Source organism: Sorex araneus, chromosome 8 (assembly GCF_027595985.1).
Source record: "Sorex araneus isolate mSorAra2 chromosome 8, mSorAra2.pri, whole genome shotgun sequence".
Lineage (NCBI taxonomy): Eukaryota > Metazoa > Chordata > Mammalia > Eulipotyphla > Soricidae > Sorex > Sorex araneus.
This window is the reverse complement of record NC_073309.1, coordinates 49627165-49649408: the sequence shown is the minus strand read 5'-3', so window position 1 is coordinate 49649408 and position 22244 is coordinate 49627165. Positions and strand designations below refer to the sequence as shown.

At 52.5% G+C, this 22244-nt stretch overlaps 1 protein-coding gene across 1 annotated transcript; it reads left to right on the top strand.

Moving 5' to 3' along the window:
- Positions 1-249: 249 nt before the first annotated feature.
- LOC101537717 (insulin growth factor-like family member 1) lies at positions 250-5589 on the top strand. The gene is made up of 4 exons (XM_004607807.1): positions 250-322; positions 4661-4714; positions 4801-5062; positions 5571-5589. The coding sequence occupies exons 1-4, from the start codon at positions 250-252 to the stop codon at positions 5587-5589; spliced, it is 408 nt and encodes a 135-aa protein (XP_004607864.1).
- Positions 5590-22244: the final 16655 nt, after the last annotated feature.

Below are 22244 nucleotides of genomic sequence, written 5' to 3'. Positions count from 1 at the left end.
TGCCCCATTCCCACACCTCCCCCCACCTGTGTGTGCACCACGCCCTGTCACCTGGCCACACAGACGGCCCCCCTCTGTGTCCCTCTCCTTCCAGCACCTCCGCTTCCCCGCCTTGACCCCCAAATGCTCCTGAGCTCCAAGGCCGCCTCCTCACTTGGCCACCCTGGGGCACACATGTCCTGGCCCTGGGGGTCCCTCACATAGGAAGGAAGGGCCAGCAGGGCTGCAGGGCCCACAGGGAGGGTGAGTATGGGCAGGGACATTCGCCTGGGAACGAAGGAAGTAGAGGGAGCGGCCAGCTCCGACTCGGACACATCCACAGGTGGGACCCCTGAAGCTCCCCACCCTCAAGGGGGCCGCCTGCTCCTCCCTGAGCCAAATCCCTCAGCCTGGGGCCCTGGGGGCCCCCTGCTCCTGAGTGCCCCTGGGTGGCTCCAGTTCCCGTCCACACTCACCCGCCCCACAGGGGACTGCAGCCCCCGGTGACCCTCCCTTCCTGTGCATGGGAGCCCCAGGGCCAGGCCCGGATTTGTACACCCCAGGCTGGCCGAGTGAGGGGTGGCGGGCAGATAGGGGAGGCCCCTCGCAAGGCACTGGCAGGAAATTTCCTGGGAAGTGATAGCCCTGATGTTGGAAAAGCCAAACCTCCAGGAAACAGGAGCTAAGGCCTGCTAAGGCCCTCACCTGGCGCCAGCAACAGTCAGAGAAGCTCAGCAGAAACAAGGCCCAGAAAGGAACGTCAAAGTAGACCACCACTCCCAACCCTTCCCCCCCAGGCCATCTCCCTAGCAACAGACTTTTGCCTAGGTAGAAGCCCCACGTGGGGGCAGGTTGGAGAAACCCTATAAAGGCCACCTTGAACCAAGGAAGGGTGCGCAGGTGCTGCCTGAGCCCATGTGCTGCTTGTGCCCACATGGCTGAGCACATGTGGTGCCTGAGCACATGTGTCGCCCGCATCCCTCTTGAGATGTGTTCTTTATTTTATTTTATTTTATTTACTTATTTATTTATTTTTATAATGACGGGCTTTTTATTTTATTTTATTTATTTTATTTTTTTGCTTTTTGGGTCACATCCGGCGATGCACAGGGGTTAATCCTGGCTCTGCACTCAGGAATTACCCCTGGTGGTGCTCAGGGGACCATATGGGATGGTGGGAATCGAACCCGGGTCGGCCTCGTGCAAGGCAAACGCCATACCCGCTGTGCTATTGCTCCAGACCCTTATTTATTTATTTATTTTTGCTTTTTGGGTCACACCCGGCAATGCACAGGGGTTACTCCTGGCTCTGCTCTGCGCTCATGAATTACTCCTGGTGGTGCTTAGGGGACCACATGGGATGCTGGGAATCAAACCCAGGTTGGCTTCATGCAAGGCAAATGCCCTACCCACTGTGCTATCGCTCCAGGCCCTCTGAGCTGTCTTCTTTCATGCTTTCGTGTCTAAGGCTGGGATGTGTGTGGGGGCCCTCTCCGCCCTTGGATAAGCCCATGTTCTCTCTTGAGCGAGTTACTCTCTCTCCATTCTCTCCCGCTTTCTCGCCCTCCTTTCCTTCAAAATCTTCCAAATAAAATCTGTTTTACTTTACTGCTCATCTACTCCTGAAATTCTTTTCTTCGAGGTGAGACAAGAGCCCAGTAACCCTGGGACCCGGGCGGCAGAGGCGGATGGGGACACTGTGACCCCCTTTCTCCTCTCCACTTCACAGAAGCTCCCCGCAGGCCCCACCGGCAACCAGGGCGGGGAAGCGGAGGTGCTGGAAGGAGAGGGACGCAGAGGGGGGCCGTCTGTGTGGCCAGGTGACAGGGCGTGGTGCACACACAGGTGGGGGGAGGTGTGGGAATGGGGCAGAGGCCCCTGGAGCTGGGGTCTCGAGGGGGGTGCGTCAAGAGCTGGAGAGATGGAACCGTGCAGATGTGGGGCCCCTCAGGGCCTGCCCATGGGCTCAGGCTGGGGGGCTCAGGCCTTTCCCCCGGGGTCTGGGGCTAAGCTCCCCGATTTGGCTCTGGGGTCACAGCCCAGCAGACTCCCGCCCACAGGCAATCACAGTGGGGTGCAGGCAGAGGTGCTGGCACCCTGAGTCTTCTCACCGGGCTGCTCTGGACACACTGCCCGGAGCTGCTGCCCCGGGGGCGCCCCAAGGTTCCTCATCCCTGTGAGCAGGGGGAGCCCTGGGCGGCCCCTCCTCAGCTTCCCCAGGGCCCTTAGGGGTCACGGGCTGCCCTGAGGGCCGGGGCCAAGGCCTGCTGGGAGGAATCAGCAGTGCAGCCACTTCCCTGGCCAGCAGCCGAGTTCTGGGGAGCCCCGGCCCCCCTCTGCATAGCTCTCAGGGGAGCCCCGGCCCCCTCCTGCAGGGCTGACTCAGGGAGTCCCCCCCTCCTGCATACCTGACATTCCTCTGCTCACCTGAAATTCCAGCACATTCCTCTGAGTTCCTGGGAGGGAATCGCTGACTCAGGTGGAAATAACATGTGCTCCTGGCAGGAAGCAGAGTCTGTCCTCCATTCCCGGCACAGGGGGAGCCGGTGGGGGCAGCAGGAGGAGGGGCAGCGCCCCCACTTTCACGGGGTCTGCTGCAGGTGTGGGAGCAGGTCAGCCCCTCCCCCAGCCCTCGGGGCTGGTCTGGGCTCAGGAGTCCAGGCGCTGCCCAGCCCAGGTCACTGGCTCAGGGACCCAGTGGGTCTTGCTTGGCCCGGGGACAGGGTCCCTGAGTCCATCCGATGCCCACTGGGCTCAGGCTCCTGCGCTGGGGCCCAGCAAGCCGGACCCTTCTGTGCCAGGAGAGGCTGAGTGACCCCAGGAGCAGACCTCTGCACGCCTGGTGTCCAGCCCCCCGACCTGTACTTCGTGCAGGGACCCCCTGACAGGGCTCCCAGAGCCCCGATTGTGGGGGTCCCAGGGAGCAGTGGGGGCCGTCAGGACTGTGCAGAGACATTGAGCCCCGGACAGGAGAGGGGCTCTGGCGAACATGTCTAGTCCCCGAGCTCAGTGAGTGAGTGAGTGACTGTCAGTGTCCCCACATCTGAGGACTGGCCACTGCCCCCAGCCGCAGCCTGTGATCCCCAGCCCCCTCCTTGTCCCATCCATTGGTGACTCAGCTCACCCAGGTTGGGGGTGGGGCAGGTGGGGGGTTTGGCGAGGAGCTCAGCTCATGCAAGCAGCCCGGGACCTGCCCTGGATCTTGCCTCTCCGTCATCCTGGCCAGGGTCCCGGCTCTCTGCACCCCGGGCTTGGCAGAACCGTCCAGACTCAGCTGCCTGGAGCCACTCGGGTAGTGGGTGGAAGCCAGGCTGTGATGATAGCACCCAAAATGGGGGGCGGGAGCCGTCCGTGGGAGCCTGTCCTCCCAGCGGCTGACCCTGACTCTGATTTGATCCCCGACATCCCACGAATACCTCGAGCACCTCCAGGAGTAATTTTGAGTGCAGACCCAGGAATCGTCCCTGAGCATCACCAGATGTGGCCCCCAAAACAAAACTAACAGAACAACCAGCTCTTCCGTGCTGAATAGCAAGAACCCACGGAAGGTTCTGAGCTGTGGGTGGGGAGGGCGGTAGGGGGTCGGCAGTGGGGGAGAGAGGCAGTGCCGGGGCGGGGGTCTTGCAGAGAAGCTGTTAGTGAACCGGTCAGGACTGGTAGGCCTGCGGGGTGGGGGGGGGGGGTGGGAGCAGGGGGGGAGGTCTCCCAGGAGCTTCCTGGAGGTCCTGTTTGCTGAAGTGGAGTGGGGTGAGCTGGAGGTGGCTGGAGGGGACAGTCGCCTTCTCCTGCTCCCAGACAGACTGCGCCATTGCAGGGATCCCTGCAGAGGCCCGGGCACAGGCGGGCGTCGCTCCACACACACGAGGCCCAGGCTCAAGCCCCCCCACCCCCAAAACTTTCAAAGAGCAAACACGGGAACTGGAGAGACAGTAAACGGGTGTTGCTTGCTGCACCCAGAATCATCCCTGGCACCGTGCCTCGTCCCGGGCTCTGCCAGGAGTGAGCCTGGAGCAACGCCGGGCGTGGCCCCAAAAAATCAAATGGGAAAAAAAACGTGGAGGGCACGCACACAGTTCACAGCAACCCCGTCCACCCCCTCACTCTGCCCGGGGCCTCTCAGCGTGTCTGTGCAGGCTGGGCTCAGTGTTGTGTTCATGTCGTCACCGTAGGCTTGAATCAGTATAAAAGAGCCCAGGGCACCTGCCTGCCACCTTCATCTCGGCCTGCACAGCGCCAGCATAAAAGAGCCCAGGGCACCTGCCTGCCACCTTCATCTCGGCCTGCACAGCGCCAGCTCAGATGGCATCCCAACGCTGCGTCCTGGGTAAGTGGCCCCCGATCAGCCGCTCTCGCCCCCAGCATGGCCAGCCCTCCCCCAGCTAGACCTTCCTCTCTCCCCTCACTCTGCACCCCATTCCTACCCCTCGATTCCAGACTCCAGCCCTGGGTCATGCACCCCAAGTCACCAACCCCCTGGTCTACTCAGCCCTGTCCTGTCAGACCCCTGAACCTGAACCTCCTCTGCACCCCATCTCTGTCCACCCACCACATCCCAATGAGCACAGAGGGCTGAACCCCCAAACTCCAGCCCAGCACAGAGACCACCCCTCTGCCTACTCCTGACCCTGCAGGGCTTTCTGGGTGCCCCGAGAACGCCCCTCAACCCTGTCCTTCTCCACAGTGCTGCTGATCACTGTCTGCTCTCTGGCTGCCTTCAGCACCCTCGGGGTCCCAGGTGAGGCCAGGAGGGTGTCCTGGGTGGGGGGCAGCTCCCGGGGGCCAGGGGCTGGGACCCACCACCCCGTCCTGCTGTCTCTGCAGTGTCCCCCAAGGACTCTCACTGGCTGCTGTGCCAGTCCCAGGAGCGGTGCGGGGGCAAGTCCTATGACCCCCTGAATTACTGCTGCCATGACCAGGCCGTGGTGCCCCTGTCCAGATCCCAGGGCTGTGGCAACTGCACCTTCAGGGTCTGTTTCGAGCAGTGCTGCCCCGGCCGGCTGCCAGACGTAGACACCCTTGTGGTGAAGATCAAGGGCCACTCGTGCAGCTCGGACCAGACACCAGGAGACAGGGTTTGCCACAGGTAAGTCCTGAGCCCCCCACCCCCACCAGAGGAAGCCCCCTGAGCCCCACCGGGCCTAAGTGGCCCATCCACTGGATTCAGTTCACCCTACTCTCTCTTTTCTCTGTTTTTGGGCGGGCATGTGCCAGGGATGGAAGTCGGGGCTCACACAGGTCGGGTACTAGCTCTGCAGCCAAACCAGCTCTAGACCCCTTCTGCTTCCTCTCCGGCTGGCCCACTTCATGTCAATTTTTTTTTCTTTTTGGGTCACACCCGGCGATGCACAGGGGTTATCCTGGCTCTGCACTCAGGAATTACTCCTGGCGGTGCTCAGGGGACTATATGGGATGCTGGGAATCGAACCTAGGGCCACGATCAAGGCAAACGCTCTACCCACTATGCTATTGCTCCAGCCCCACTTCATGTCAATTTCTTGCTTCCTCCAAGTCAATCTCTTGCTTCCTCCAAGTTAAGGTTTTGACTCCCTCCACTTGCCTTTCTCCATCTCTGACTCTGTCTCTCTCTTCAGCATCAAGACCAGGACATGACACGGGACGGCCAGCTAGTTCTGAGTGACCAGAGACAAGAACCTGGCGTCGACTGCAATCCAGACTCAGAGAAGCCCCTCCTCCCTCCAAGTCTCCTTCTCCGTTTTCCGAGTTACCCCACAGCTTGGATCTCTGGGAGACCGGGATCGGGCGCCAATCCCCTTACCTGTTTCTCAGGAGATATTATTTCCTTCTGTCCTTAGACTGGAGCCCCAGGGTGTCAGGTCGGGAGGTGGCGATGCTTATCCTTCCCTTTCTCTCCAGCAGCAGAAAACTCATGTCATTTAAAAGTGGGGGGGGCGCTTTGATAACTACGTGGTCCTGGGGGGCTTCTCAGCAGCACTGACAGGACGTTCCCGTCTCGCTGCCCGATTCCTTCCCCCTTCCACACATAAGTGCGTTCAGGGTCCTCACTGCCCGTGATCTTCGCCACGCCGAATAAACGCAGCACGTTAATCTCAAGTCTCAGTGGACTCTGCGGTGGAGGGTGATGGGTTGCTCACGCAGGCCAGTCTGAGTTGCTCATTTGTGGGGAGGGCACACCTGGTCCTGCCTGGGGCAATTTCTGCCTCTGTGCTCAGGATCACCCCTGGAAATTCTCTCCAGCCCATACACATGTCTTTCTGGTAGTTCTGGGGCCACACCTGTCGGTGCTCCGCGCTTACCCCTGCTCTGCTCTCAGGAATCACTCCTGGCGGTGCTTGGGGGACCATATGGGATGCTGGCTGGGGTTCGAACCTAGGTCGGTCTCATGCAAGACAAATGCCCTCCCCGCCGTACGATGGCTCTGGCCCCAACCCAGGTCCATCTTGTGAGTGGCAGTGCTTGCTGGGGATCTGACCAGGACAGGGCTCAGCACCTGCGGGCAGCCCCAGGCATCAAACTGGCTATGCGACACTCGCCACACAGGGGCTCTGGGCCCCTCCAAGTTTTGGCATTTTGCACTAAGTGTGGAGGGGGACCCTCAGGGACTTCAAAACGGAGTCGTCTCAGCTCCTCGGAGGGAACCGTGTTCATGTGCCCCCTGGTGGCCGTGGTACTCATGGTCGGGTGGGGTGGGAAGAGGCCCTGGGGTGCCAGAGGAGGCACCCCCAGAACTTTCTCCTGCAGGCCCAGGGCCCTTGATGCTCCCAGTCTCCAGCCCTAGAGCCCAGGCCTCTCTACGCCCTGTCAGAGGGACTGTCTCTCTCCCGAACCTGGAGATGGGTCCTAGACACGACCGCGCTACCGTGAACAGTGAGGTCCTTCCTAGGTGGGGTTTAGGGGGATCGACTTTGAGAAAGACAAAGGCATCGGCTCAGACCCAACTCAGCACAGAAGTAGAGGGAGAAGAGAGGTCAGCGTGGAGGAAGAACCGACTCTCCCTGATGAAGGGGGACTTGCCATGGGGGTCCAGGTTCAACTATAGTCCATTTCTGGTCAGTGTGGGACACACACACATATACACACATACCATATACGAACATCCACATGTATATACACACATACACACATAAATACACATATACATATAAACACACACATACACACATAAATACACACATACATATAAACACACATATATACACACATACACTCGCATATTCACACACATACACACTAACACACATAAATGCACACATACATATAAACACACACATACACATACACTCGCACATTCACACACATACACACACACACACACACACACACACACACACACACACACACCCCTCTGCCTCTTTTCTATCTTCCTCTCTTGGTCCAGGCCAGTTCTTAAATCACAGTCACAAAGCACTTTATTTGATTTTGTTTGTTTGTTTGTTTTGGGGTCACACTCAGCGGTGCTCAGGGCTTACATTTCTGGCTTTATGCTCAGAGATCACTCCCAGCAGTTCTCAGGGGACCTTATGGGAGGCCAGAAATTGAACCCAGACATCAAACAATACATAAGGCAAGCATTTCACCCATTCACAGAGCTCTTTAATTTTTTGGATTTTGGGCCATACACAACTGATCATCAGGGCTTACTCCTGTCCCTTCCTGTCTCAGGGATCACTCCTTCCAGGTTCCGGAGACCATATGGGGTGCCAGGTATCAAACCCAGGTCGGTTGTGTGTAAAGCGAGTGCCTTACCCGCTGTTATTATCTCACGGGACCCCTCTGAAAGCACTTTAAGGGCATCGTTCCCATATCCACCGCACGAGGGCGCCAGAGCACAAGCCATAGATTCAGGTACCTGTTGGCATCATGACAGTCCGTTATGGCGGCTCCTCTGGGAATGCAAGATGGACCTTCACAGTCTTACGTGCCTCTGCCTAGACCCTCCCCCGAGATGAGATAGTCTCATCTGCTTTTTCAAAGGAAAAAGATAAGATGATTCCTTTAACATCCTGCATTATCAGGTACATGCACTCACACGCTCCTGGCAGCAGTGCCAGGAGTTAACCCTTGCCCCTGAGCTAGGGATGGGACACAGGAAGGTGAGCACATGCCTTGCCAGCTCGGGCTGGATCCCTGCCTGGCACCCCACGCCCCACCCTCCCAAGTTCTACTGAGTATTATACACACACACACACACACACACACACACACACACACACACACATATATGTGTATGGGCTGGAGTGATAGCACAGCAGGTAGGGCATTTGCCTTGCATACGGCCGACCCGGGTTTGACCCAGGTTTGATTCCTCCATCCCTCTCGGAGAGCCTTGCAAGTATCGAGAATATCCTGCCCGCACCGCAGAGCCTGGCAAGCTACCCGTGCCACATTCGATATGCCAAAAACAGTAACAAGTCTCACAATGGAGACTTTACTGGTGCCCGCTCAGGCAAATTGATGAACAATGGGATGACAGTGACAGTTATATATATATATATATACATATATATATATATACACACACACACACATATATATAAAGGGAAAAAGTATTAGGAAAAAATAAAAGAGCACAAAATCTTCATACCAATATACCAATGGCTCCAAAACATTTTTTTTTTACTTTTTGCTTTTTGATTCAAAACATTTCTGTTTTGAATCAAAACAGATCACTCGGTATTGAAAACACTGCAAGGGCTGAATAGTCCAACAGGTAAGGTGTTTACCTTGCACACAGTTGACTCAAGTTTGATTCCTGGCACGGCATACTGTCCCCTGAGCACTGCCAGGAGTGATCTCTGAGCACAGAGCCTGGAGAAGGCCCTGAACAACACTGGGCTAGGAAGGAAGAAAGGGAGGGAGGGAGGAAGCAAACACTTTGGACTTTTCCACATTCATAGATGCCTATCTCAGTTTTTAGGAGCTGAAAACTCTTTTCTCTACCCGCCGTGATGGGGAGATTCTGTGCAACCAAATGAAACACCCAACAATTCTTTATTTTTGTTGCAAGTTTATATACTGAATGTTGCCCAAGGCCCTGGAATAAGGTATTTTTTTTTTCAGGTGAAACAACTTTATTTCACAGCGGTCCTTAAAGTCAAAGATAAAGGGCTGGAGCTATAGCACAGCGGATAGGGCGTTTGCCTTGCACTCGGCCGACCTGGGTTCGATTCCCAGCATCCCATATGGTCCCCTGAGCACCACCAGGGGAAATTCCTATGCATTGCCAGGTGTGACCCCCCCCAAAAAAGACAAATGTAATATATTTTTCATATAGAGACATTAGTACAGGTACCTATAGTTCCTAGAAATTATTAGATAGGCCCTTTTAAAAAATTTACTTCACCATATATATCGTTTCAGTAAGGTTGCTTGAAAAACCTATTTATCTAGACTCATTCCTAACCACTCTGCTTCTTTTGGTTCAAAGTCTGTGTTTTCACTGTGTATTTTTGTATTGTCACACATTTGTTAATATACATATAAATTGGTTATTTAGTGCTCCATCGATTTTTCAGTTTTTTCTGCATTTTCATCATCAGATCGAGTAGACTGTCTTTCTGGTTTTTTTTTTTGTTTGTTTGTTTTAGTGGGGGACATCCAGTGATGCTCAGAGGTTCCTCCTGGTTCTGAACTCAGGAACCACTCCAGGCAATGCTCAGAGAACCCAGTGGAATTCTGGGGATTGAACCCGGGTCAGCCTTGTGCAAAGCAAATGCCCTTCCCACTATACTATCTCTCTGGCCCCCGGCGTAGTTTTTTTTTTTATTTCAGACCAATGACAGTTGAGCGTTGTCTGATGGTTTCCATTGTATATTCAATTTTAGGAGTCCTACCTCAAGGACTCCAAACTGTGACATCATAGTCATTGCAAAACCTGATTGCAAAACCTGGCTCCAAGGTGGGTCTGGTAAAGGCCACATGCTCTGCACTCAGGAATTACGCCTGGTGGTGCTCAGGGGACCATATGGGATGTCGAGGATCAAACACATGTCAGTCACATGCAAAGCAAGTGCCATCCCCACTGTCTTATCACTCCCACCCCTCCTAAGTCATTTTTTTTCTTTTTCTTTTTTTTCTAAGTCATTTTTAATGAGAAGAACAAAAATTGTATAGAAGAGGCCAGTAACACAACGTGCCATTGGTTTAAGATAGACAAAAAAATCAACCAAATGATAAATACGAAATAGGCCAAATCACTCCCATTTCCCCATTTTCTTTTTTTTTTCTTTTTGGGTCACACCTGGAGATGTTTAGGGGTTACTCCTGGCTCTTATCTCAGGAATTACTCCTGGTGGTGATCAGGGGACCATATGGGACGCCAGGGATTGAGCCCAGGTTGGTGTGTGCAAGGCAAATGCCCTACTTGCTGTACTATCATTCTGGTCCCTCATCACCCAATTTTCCAGAGAAGTTTCATGAGGGGGCAAATGTGATCTTTTCATAAGTAACAGAAGATCATTGAATAACCATGTGTGGAAGAGTGAACTGATTCCTACCTCATGCCAGACACAGAAATAAACACAAAAGGCATCACGTGACTCCTGGAAATGGCCCAGCAAGTAATCTCTGAGAAAAAGCAACAGCCTTGGGTTTTGGGATTAAACAAAAAGTCAACGAGAAGAACACAAAAGGGCTGATCAGAGAGATGACTGATGCATCTGGTGGACCTTATTAAAATAACTTGGGTCTGGAGCAATAGCACAGAGGGTAGGGCATTGCCTTGCACGCAGCCAACCTGGGTTCGATTCCCAGCATCCCATATGGTCCCCCGAGCACTGCCAGGAGTAATTCCTGAGTGCAGAGCAGGGAGTAACCCCTGTGCATCGCCGTGTGTGACCCAAAGAGCCAAAATAAATAAACAAAATAAAGAACTGAGACCAGAGAAATAGTATAACGGGTAAAGCTGAAGTTGGTGGCCCCCCATGGGTGACATATGTGAGGCAGACAAGAAAGAGACAGTCACTTTCTCCCTCTGTCCACCTCTGTCACCCCTGGGGCTGGGACTGGCTGGGAAGGCTCTGCAGGAAAGGAAAGTCAGACTTTCAAGGCCCAACCCAGCCCTTACAGGTCTGTGTCTTATTTCACAGAAAAGAATTTTAGAAGACATGCAATGAAGCAAAAGATTTTACTTGCAGGTTTTATTTTTTTTGTAAGGTAGTTTACAATATTTTATAATACTTGGAGGTTTTGAGGAAGGGGAAGGAGGGAGAGAAAAGAGGGAGTAAAGCACTCAAGAGAAAAATGCGGGCTTCTCCAGAGATGGAAAAAGCCCCAGTACACATCTAAAGAGGGGAGATGTGGGGGACACATGTGTTCAGCCACCGGGCACAAGCAGCACATAATCTTGGGAAGCATATGCACACACTTGCTTTGTTCAAGGGTTTTTGGTTTTTTTTGTTTGTCTGTTTGTTTTTGCTTTTTTGGGTAACACCCAGTGATACTCAGGGGTTACTCCTGGCTCTGCCATCAGGAATTACCCCTGGCGGTGCTCAGGGGACCATATGGGATGCTGGGAATCGAACAACCCAGGTCGGCCGTGTGCAAGGCAAACACCTTACCTGCTGTGCTATTGCCCCAGCCCTTCAAGGTGGTTTTTATAGGGTTTTCCCAAGCTGTCCCACATGGGACTTCTGGCTAGGTAAGAGCCCATTGCTGGATTGGTTGCCAAGGGCATAGAGTCGGGGTAGTATTCTTTGAAAACTTTTCTTGACCTTTGATCCCCCTGCTGGATCTTCTCTTGGGTGGGTCCAGATTTTCTGGTCTGGGCTAGCTCCAGGTAAAGGTATTTGTCAGGTATTAGTTGCTGTAGCCACAAGGTGGGTCCTGAGGGCCTTAGGGCTAAGTGGTTTTACTGCTCCCCAGGAATTTCATTGCCGTGTGTGTGGGGAGGTTCCCCTAATCTACCTGCCTATATCAGGGCATTTGCCTCTCATGCAGCCAACCCAGGTTTGATCCCATATGGTCCCCCAGCACCTCCAGGAGTAATTCCTGGGTGCAAAGTCAGGAGCAACCCCTGAGCATGACTGGGTGTTACCCAAAAAGAATCAATCACAATCACAATCAAAATATCCCATTAATCACCGATTTCTCAGGTGGGTTCAGTAACATCTCATTTTGTCCTTTCCCTGAGATCTTAGAAGTCTATCTCGACTTGGGCCTCCTAACAATGTTTCACCTCTTCTTTCTCTTCCTCTTCTTCCTCCTCCTCCTCCCCCGCTTCTTCTTCTTTTTCTTTTTCTTCTTCTTCCTTCTTCTTCTTCTTCTTCTTCTTCTTCTTCTTCTTTCTTCTTCTTCTCCTTCTCCTTCTTCTTCTTCCTCTTCCTCCTCCTCTTCTTCTTCTTCTTCCTCTTTTTCTTCTCCTTCTTCTTCTTCTTCTTCTTCTTCTTCTTCTTCTTCTTCTTCTTCTTCTCCTTCTTTTTCTTCTTCCTCCTCCTCCTCTTCTTCTTCCTCTTTTTCTTCTCCTTTTCCTTCTCCTCTTTCTCCTTCTTCTTCTTCCTCCTCCTCCTTCTCCTCTTTCTTCTTCTTCTTCTTCCTCTTTTTCTTCTCCTTCTCCTTCTTCTTCCTCTCCCTCCTCCTCCTCTTCTTCCTCTTTTTCTTCTCCTTCTCCTCTTTCTTCTTCTCCTTCTTCTTCTTCCTCCTCCTTCTCCTCTTTCTTCTTCTTCTCCTTCTTCTTTCTCCTCCTTCTCCTCTTTCTTCTTCTTCTTCTTCTTCTTCTTCTTCTTCTTCTTCTTCTTCTTCTTCTTCTTCTTCTTCTTCTTCTTCTTCTTCTTCTACATCTCCTTCTTCTTCCTCTTCCTCTTCTTCTTCTTCCTCTTTTTCTCCTCTTCTTTCTCCTTCTTCTTCCTCCTTTTCTTCTCCTTCTCCTTCTCCTCTTTCTCCTTCTTCTTCCTCCTCCTCCTCCTCCTCCTCCTCCTCCTTCTTCTTCTTCTTCTTCACACCCAGTGAATCTTAGGGGTTACTCCTGGCTCTTCTGCACTCAAGAATCAGGGAACCATATGGGATGCCAGAGATGGAATCTGGGTCAGCCACATGCAAAACAAATGCCCTCCCCGCTATACTATCATTCTGGCCCCTCAAGGCAGGTGCTTCTGCCCCTGAGCTGGACCCCATACTCCTTATGACAGAAAAAAGAAAACTTACTGTTTTTTGGTATGGGTCCACACCCAGCGATGCTCAGGAGTAACTCCAGGCTCTGCACTCAGGAATTTGCAAGGCAAATGCCCTACCCGCTGTCCTATCGCTCTGGCCCCGCCCACTGGGGGGTCACTCTCAGCAGAACTCGGGGCCACACTCAGGACTTTTCAGGGCAGGACGTGTGGTGCTGGGGAATTAAGTCCAGTCACATCCAGTTATTTCGCTACCGCGGATTCAAACTTTGTGCTGGGAACTGTCCCTGGTGCTGAAAACACCGCCTGGGGAAGTGGGTCCCCTCCCTTCTCAAACTACAGTGCTGACGGGTAAGCAGCACAAATTCGTTTCACACATCTCTGCAGCGAACTGTGGAGATAACTCAATAACCAGAGGGACACTCGCCTGAGTGGGGGAGGCTCAGATGAGAGAAACTCTCTCCCTGACAGAAAAAAACCAAGGTTGGGATAGTGACGTGGGTATAAAACAAGTTTAAGGGGCTGGAGAGATAGCACAGCGGGTAGGGCGTTTGCCTTGCACGCGGCCGACCCGGGTTCAAATCCCAGCATCCCATATGGTCCCCTGAGCATGGCCAGAGGTAATTCCTGAGTGCAGAGCCAGGAGTAACCCCTGTGCATCGCCAGGTGTGACCCAAAAAGCAAAAAAAAAAAAAAAAAAAAACCAAGTTTAAGTAAGGGCACGGAACCGTGCACCCAGGCCAGAATAGAACAAGAAACTGTCATGACCTCCCTCTATATTTAAAGGGTGTCTGCTGATTGGCAATGTGAGATAAATACCCCAGAATCTGTTTTTTATGTACCTGTTTTTCTGTTGTTTTTGTTTTGTTTGGGGGCCACACCCAGCAATGCTCAGGATTGACTCCTGACTTTGTGCTCAGGAATTACTCTTGGTGGTGCTTGGGGGACCAGATGGGATACTGGGGATTGAACATGGGTCAGATGAGTGCAAGGCAAATGCCCTCCTGGATGCACTCTCACTCTGGCACTTGTATCTGTTAATCTTTTTTCTTTTGAAGTCACTCCTGGAGATTCTCAGAGATTATTTCTGGCTCTATACTCAGGAATTACCTGGTGATGCTCAGGGGATCATATGGGATGACTGGGATCAAACTTGGGTCAGCTACATGCAAGGCAAATGCCCTCACCACTGTACGATCACTCTGGTGCTTGTTAAACATTGATGCGCTTCCTAGCTTCCGTAATATCTCAGTCCTTAATATCTTTGTCAGTTTTTTTGGGGGGGTCACACCCGGTGTTGCACAGGGGTTACTCCTGGCTGTGAACTCAGGAATTACCCCTGGCGGTGCTCAGGGGACCATATGGGATGGTGGGAATCGAACCTGGGTCGGCCACGTGTAAGGCAAACGCCCTACCCGCTGTGCTATTGCTCCAGCCCCTATCTTGTCAGTTTTAACAGTAGCTCACACTGGGAACCAGGCTGGGGGTGGATGCTGTACTGTAAATGTCCTGTGATCTCACTCCTGGCTGCTCAGAGGACCCTTGGCCTTGGACAGTGTGTGTGTGTGTGTGTGTGTGTGTGTGTGTGTGTGTTTGTCTCTTTCTCTGATATGCCCCCTGCTGGCCCAAGGAGGCCGTGGGTGCCCGATTAGCTTCACTGTGGTAAACTGTCACAGTGGCACCGAGGGGAAACGGAGCTGGGAGAGGTAGTCTGGAGTTTACTGCCTTCTATGCAGCAGGTCCCACATGGTTTATTTTTGTTTTGGGCCCACATCCGGCAATGCTCAGGGATCGCTCCTGGTCCCTGCATTCAGGAATTATTCCTGGCAGTGCTGGGGGGACTCGAGGGGATGCCAGGAATTGAACCTGGGTTGGCCACGTGAAAGCAAGTGTCCTCCCCACTGGACTATCGTTCTGGCCCTTCTGCAGTTTCAGCTTTGATCTGCAGCACTGCAGGGTCCCCTGCATCATTGGGTGTAGCCCCGAAGGCTCCAGGAACTGCCCGGGTGACCATCAGCACCCCAGCTGGGCCCCGGCCCGGCATTCGTGAGCCCCCACACTGAGTCTCAGAGCCTGGTTGGCCAAGGGAGGGCCTAGGAGGGTCCCCCCCACCCCTGGCAGGCATCTTGAGCACCATCTGGAAAAACTTCCCTCCCCCCCCCCAAAAAAAAAAGGAAAAGAAGAGACTGGAAAGATAGTATAGAAATGAAAGCATTTGCCTTGTAAGCAGCTGACCCAAGTTCAACCCCCAGCATCCCCTGATGTAAAAAAAGAAAAGGAAAAAGAAATAAAAGGGAAAGAGGGGCTGGAGTGATAGCACAGCGGGTAGAGCATTTGCCTTGCACATGGCTGACCCATGTTCAATTCCCAGCATCCCATATGGTCCCCTGAGCACCGCCAGGAGTAAATCCTGAGTCCAAAACCAGAAGTAACCCCTGTGCATCGCTAGGTGTTACCCAGAAAAAGCAAAAAAAAAAAAAAAAGAAAAAATATTAACACATGAGGCTTACCTGTAATAGATTGTTAGTAATCTCTTATACAAGAGTCAAGAGTTTAATGGCTCCAGGGTGAGACACAACAATCTTCATACATTTTCTCCTAAGAAAATCTTTTTTTGATCATTTTTAGTGAACGATTCACAACAAGCAATGTAAAATGAATTACCTAGGGCCTGCTACTGGGGCAGGCTTGGATGGTGGTTAGGAAAATTGGAAATAATGGTGGTGAAAGGTGCAATGATGGTGGGATTGGTATTAGAATATTGAATGTAATAAATCATCATGAACAACTTTATAAAAATAAAATTAAATAAACGGAATTATTCCTGGTGGTGCTCAGGGGACCATATGGAAGATCAAACCCCAGTCAGCTGCGTGCAAGGCAAATGCCCTCCTCGTACTATCACTCTGGTCCATCAGTTTTATGGTTGTGATCGATTCATCTCTGTCCAGCTCCCAGACGGGCACTGGATGCTTCCTTGTTTACCTGTTCTGAGCTCCCTGCTATGTTTCTGACTTTCCCATCAGCAGTTTTCTTCATCAAGCGATATTTGCATAGATACACAAGGAACAAACCAAACCGACGCGGCAGATGCAAGAAACAGAATGTGCACATTTAGGTGCCACTAAAGGAAAATAAAGAAATACAAGAACACTTTTCATATATGTGAAGCCGTGCACGGTTATCAAATCTTAACTTAAGATACATCATTTTCAGCGTTTCTCGGGCACTGTAGTTCATACCTACAAAAAAAATTCTTTTTGCTGAATCCTAGTGTGGGTTCAATACATCAAGAAAAGGCATGGGGGGGGCTGGAGCAATAGCACAGCAGGTAGGGCATCTGCCTTGCACGCGGCTGACCCGGGTTCGATTCCCAGCATCCCATATGGTCCCCTGAGCACCGCCAGGGGTAATTTCTGAATGCAGAACCAGGAGCAACCCTTGTGCATCGCCGGGTGTGATGCTAAATAAATAAATAAATAAATAAATAAATAAAAAAGAAAAGGCATCTCAGGGCTAGAGCAATAGCACAGCGTGTAGGGCATTTGCCTTGCACACAGCTGACCTGGGTTCTATTCCCAGCATCCCATATGGTCCCCCAAGCACTGCCAGGAGTAATTCCTGAGTGCAGAGCCAGGAGTGACCCCTGCACATCACATCGCCAGGTGTGACCCAAAAAGCCAAAAAAAAAAAAAGGCATCTCTTAGTTCAAAGGGGACAGGGAGAGCAGAGCAACAGCTGCAATTTAACCCTTTCATATCACAGTCAGGGGAAGAAAATTGCATGTAGCGATCCTAATGCGAATTCTTTTTTTTTTCTTTTTTGCTTTTTGGGTCACACCCAGAGATGCTCAGGGGTTACTCCTGGCTTTGCACTCAGGAATTGCTCCTGGCAGTGCTTGGGGGACCATATGGGATGCTGGGAATCGAATCCGGGTCGGCCGCGTGCAAGGCAAAGTCCTACCCGCTCTCTAATGGGAATTCTTTCTTTTGCAGGGGGCGGTGGTTAGGTCACACCCGGCGATGCTCAGGGGTTACTTCTGACTCTGAACTCAGGAATTACTCCTGGTGGTGCTCGGGGAACCATATGGGTTGTTGGGTCGGCCGTGTGCAAGGCAAACAGCCTACCCGCTGTGCTCCAGTCCCTCTAATGCGAATTCTTGACACCATATGTACTAGTGCTGGCACAGTGGGAAGGGTACGTGCCTTGCATGTGGCCGACCCAGGTTTGATCCTCAGCACCCCATATGGTCCCCCAAGCCCACCAGCAGTGACTTCTGACCGAAGAGCCAGGAGTAAACCCTGATCATTGCTGGATGTGGTCCCCAAACAAAGGAAAAAACTGGCTTCCAGAAGTTTCCATGGCAGTAGTCAAACTGCAAAGACCACTACTCTTTCCTGCCTTGCTCCTCTGCGCCTTCTCTCCAAAGCAAAGTGGCTTTTCCTCCACGTTCTTCCATATTCTTCCACTGCTCCCCCGGGCCCTTGCACAGCCTTCATTGTGTCCTTCATGTCAATGTCAGGGTTGGGGAGTGTTGAGGGGAAGTATGGAGGTGGGGGTTGGGCACGTGTGGGTGGGTCTACACAGAGGCAGAGAGAGGCGGAAATGCTGTGACTTTCGACATTAACCTCTCTCGGAGCGTGGGGGAGAGCCCCACTCCGAGCTACCCGAGACCCCTGGGGGAATGAATGGGGCTGGCACGCCCTCTGGCGGCGAAAGACGGGAAGTGCGCGGGCGTACGTTGGCGCGTCCTTGCCTGCCCTGTAATATTGTCATCAAGTGCAATATTAGGGTGTAGTTAAATAGTCACCGGCTTGATGCGGGAGCGACAGTACAGCGGGTAGGGAGCTTGCAAGTTTGATCCCTGGCACCACATATTCCCCAAGCACCGCCAGGAGTGATCCATGAGTGCAGAGCCAGGAGTAAGCCCTGAGTGCTGCTGGGAGTGGCCCAAATAAACAAGCAAGTTCCTGGCTTATTATTTTCCGAACATGGTTGCAAACACCTGTTTTGCTCATGGCTGAACTTCGAGAACATATGTCAGGTGGGTGGGACTCCCACAACAGGTGCCCCATAACTGAGGTGTCAAGGCTGCAGCGCCCGATCAGTCTTCATGACGCAAGAGACTGGGAGCGCACCCCTAAACCTGGTGCTGCTCCTCTCTCTGGTGCTATGGACGGAGCTGGACAAGCAAGTGGGAAGCCCGGAGGTCTCCGAGTGGGAGGAGGAAGGACGTAGGGGTAGACTTAGCAAAGGAGAGCGGTAGACTTCCAATTGGGAGCTAGGAGCCCTCCTTCTCAAAGACTCTATGTTCCTGACCACAATTTCAGGGGGTTCCCAGAGTTCTGAATCCCAGAGGAGGTCTTCCAGCACCTGATTCTGCTAAGGAAATTCCCAGGGCATTGTGGGGCCAGGGAAATAATAAGCTGGATTGTTGCTTTGCATGCAGCTGCAGACACGACAATGGTTTGGTCCCTGAGCTGAGCACAGAGTCACAGGCGGCCCCTGACCCCACCAGGCGTGGCCAAAAAAGGAGGGGAATTTTCTTCAGGATAGGGGTGCTTGGGCTTGTGGATGGAGGTTACTTAAGTGAGCTAGGAAGTGGGAAGGCATGAGGGTGGGGGCGGGGGTGTTGGTTGGCCAGGTGGCTGGAGAGACGGTTGGGGGTTAAGGAGAGACAGTCCAGGGTGCTTGTCTTGCACGTGGCTGACCCAGATTCAACTCCCACACTCCATATGGTCCCCCAGCACTGCCAAGAGTGAGCCCTGAGCACAGGAGTAAGCTCTGAGCACTTCTTGGTGTAGCCCCCAAATGAGCAAACATAAAAGAAAATGATGAAATAAAGGGAGTTCATATGTTAGAACTTTTGCTTGTTTTTGGGGTCATATCCGGCAGTACTCAGGGCTTACTCCTGGCTTTGTGCTCAGCGATCACTCCTGGTGGGACCCAGAGAACAATATAAGACGCCACGTGAAAAGCAGATACCTTCCTCATGGTCCTATAGCTCCAGCCCTGATAAGTTTTAAGTGTTTAGGAATGGATCCAATGGACCCCCAGATCCCACCCCATGCAGTACTCTAGATCCAAGCCAGGGATTCACGTGAACCGCACCCCTGCAGATGTATAAAGTATTTTCAAACTCAACTTTCGAAAATCCATAGGGTGGGGGCTGGAGTTAGTACAGCAGGTAGGGCATTTGCCTTGCACACGGCCGACTAGGGTTTGGTCCCCAGCATCCCATATGGTCCCCTGAGCACTGCCAGGAGTAATTTCTGAGTGCAGAGTCAAGAGTAACCCCTAAGCATAGCCAGCTGTGACCCTAAAAGCAAAAAAAGTAAGATAAAAATAAAAATAATTAAATTTACAGAGAGTCCATTGCATGACTTCTTACTTAAAAAGAAAGCAAGGAGCAGGCTTGTAATTAAAGGCCCGTTGCCCAGGAACTAATGTTTTATGAGATGCACCCTGATTCAAGGGTAGCAGAACCCCAAGAAACACAATTCTAAAAAAAGAAGTCTTCTACTCTCTCATCCAGTGATTATATCCAGGGTCCCCTTCGGGGCTGTGATGAGTAAACACAGGGTCCTTTTACAAAAGGTTACACCCAGAGGTGTTCAGGGTTTACTCCTGGCTCTGTGCTTATGGGCCATTCCTGGTGGACTCAGGGAGCCTTATGGTATGCTGGGGATCGAGCCCCGGCTCAGTGATGTGCAACCTTACTTCCTGTACTGTCTTTCTCACCCCAGTGCCTGAATTTCATTCATTCTTTCTTTCTTTCTTTCTTTCTTTCTTTCTTTCTTTCTTTCTTTCTTTCTTTCTTTCTTTCTTTCTTTCTTTCTTTCTTTCTTTCTTTCTTTCTTTCTTTCTTTCTTTCTTATTTTTGGAGAGCGGTGGTTGGGGCCATACCCTGCAGTGCTCCGGGCTTACTCCTAGGCTGTACTCAGGGCTTACTCCCAGAAGTGCTCAGGGGACCATATTGGGTGCTGGGAGCTGAACCTGGCTGTGTCAAGGCAAACATTCTAGACTGTCTGATCACTCAGGGCCCCTGAGTTTCTAAATTCCTGAGGCTTCCTCTATTTAAGACTTGTCCAAACCCAGATGCCCTGCCTGGAGGGAGGGCAGTTTCAAAGGTAGCCAGAAGGGTACAAAGAGTGTCAAAGGGGTCAGGAGTGATGGCAGGAGACTGGCCAGGACCCCCATGACAAGGCCAGCTGAGGTGCTTGGACCTCACCTGGAGTCGTGGGAAGTCACAGAAGGGTGGGCTAGAGGGTTCGGAGTGATAGCACATCCCGAAGGGCGTTAGCCTTCCACGCGTCTGACTGGGATTCAACCCCCAGCATCCCATATAGTCCTCTGGGCACCACCAGGAATAAATCCTGAGTGCAGAGCCAGGAGTAACCCCTGAGTATTCCTAGGTGTGGCCCCCAAAACAAAAAAGGGGGGCTCTAGAAAGACAGTAGAGCAGGGAAGGCACTTGCCTTATACACAGTCAGCCACTTAGGGTCTCCTGAGCACTGCCACGAGTGATCCCTGAACCGGGTAGGCCCCGAGCACCTTCATATGTGTGTCTCTAAGCCAGAGGGGGCGGGGTGGGGGAGGGAGGAAACTCCTGGAGGCCAGCAGGGTAGCACAGTGGATTGGGCCTTTGCCTTGCACCAGGCCAACACTGGCTGGATCTCTGGCATGATTCGGGTGTGAGTCAAATCTGACGGTGAAAACTCGACCCCACTGACCAGTGTCTGAGCTGCATCTGAGCTCTAGCCTCACAGGAAGCAGGGTGCCTGCTGGGGGCCGGTGTGTGTGTGAGGGGGGGAGGGCAGGGATTGTGGAGGAGACAGGGAGCGAAGCCAAGGGCAGGAGACACAGGAGAGACTGGACAAGACACTGCAGGAGAATGCTAGTAAGCTGCCAGACACGGGAGGGGTTGGGGCATGGGGGAGAGTGGAAGGGGTTGGCAGGAGCTGTGTGTGGAGCCCCTCCTGCCTGCCCGGCGTGGCTGGGCGTGCCCAAAACCAGCGGGAGGGAATAAGGGTTGCTGAAGGCACCATTTGGTTGCCCAATATTGGTAGCCAGAGGGCCACTCCGTGTCTGCCTTACTCGAAGAGGGGAGAGGGCTGAGGGTGCATGGTTCGTGCTTTCTGGAGCATTTGGGGGATTTTTGCCTTAAGGGTGCCCGTGGGCAGGAGGAAACACAGAACCAGAATCCCACAATTTCATCTCCGCCCTGGACAGAACACACACAGGATCTCCATTCTGGTGCCGGCTGGGGCAGTGACCTGGATACGAGCATCTGGCGAAGCAAGGGTACCGTTCAGTCACCAAGAAAGGAAATGGGCCGGAGAGGTGGTCCTGTGGGGAGGGTTGCTTGCCTTGCACGCAGCAGACCTGGGTTTGATCTCTGGCATCCCATAGGGTTTGCCAAGCACTGCTGGGAGTAATTCCTGAGTGCAGAGCCAGGAGTAACCCGTGGGCATCACCGGGTGTGACCCAAAAGACAAAAAACAAAATGAAGAAAGAGTCTGAAAATTATAGCCAGAGACTAGCCAGAGAAGTAGAAGGAACAGCAAGAAAGGTATTAAGACACGGATGAGAGGGACGGGGCATTTCCGGAAGGAAGTGGCCACTGGTATCAGATACTGTCAAGGCCATCCAGCTACTTAGGGACAGGGTTGAAATTGACAACAGACTCAAACCTCATTACCGCACTAGAACAACTGGGAAACCTTTTTTTTTTTTTTTTTTTTTTTGCGGGGACCATGCCGAGTGATACTCAGGGGTTACTCCTGGCTCTGCACTCAGGAATCACTCCTGGTGGTGCTGGAGGATCACCTGAGATGCCAGGGATCGAATACGGGTCAGCCGTGTGCAAGGCAAACGCCCTCCTCGCTGTACTGTTGCCCTATTGTGGATTTTATTAAACAGAGGTTTTGTTATCCGAGTGTGGAAAGATCTGCTGAAGGTGATAGAGGAAACAGAGAAACCACAGAAGGGAGAAGCAGGTTCTAAGCAGCAGGCAGTGTGCCCACTGTACCTAGAGTTTAACCTCTGAAGGCAACGAGCTCCTGCAAGAGTGACTCTTTCGTGGCTTTGAGGCGGCCCCCCGCCCCCCGTTCTCATGTTCTGCCCTAAACTGTAGTTAATACTAACGTGGTGAGGCCAGGGAGGAAGGCATTTGCCCTG

What these genes read in the sequence shown, in the direction of transcription:
- LOC101537717 (XM_004607807.1), top strand. Translation starts at nt 250, where the DNA reads ATGGGCAGGGACATTCGCCTGGGAACGAAGGAAGTAGAGGGAGCGGCC. An exon ending in CGACTCGGACACATCCACAG is followed by an intron (nt 323 to 4,660) that starts GTGGGACCCCTG and finishes CCTTCTCCACAG; the next exon opens with TGCTGCTGATCACTGTCTGC. An exon ending in CAGCACCCTCGGGGTCCCAG is followed by an intron (nt 4,715 to 4,800) that starts GTGAGGCCAGGA and finishes CTGTCTCTGCAG; the next exon opens with TGTCCCCCAAGGACTCTCAC.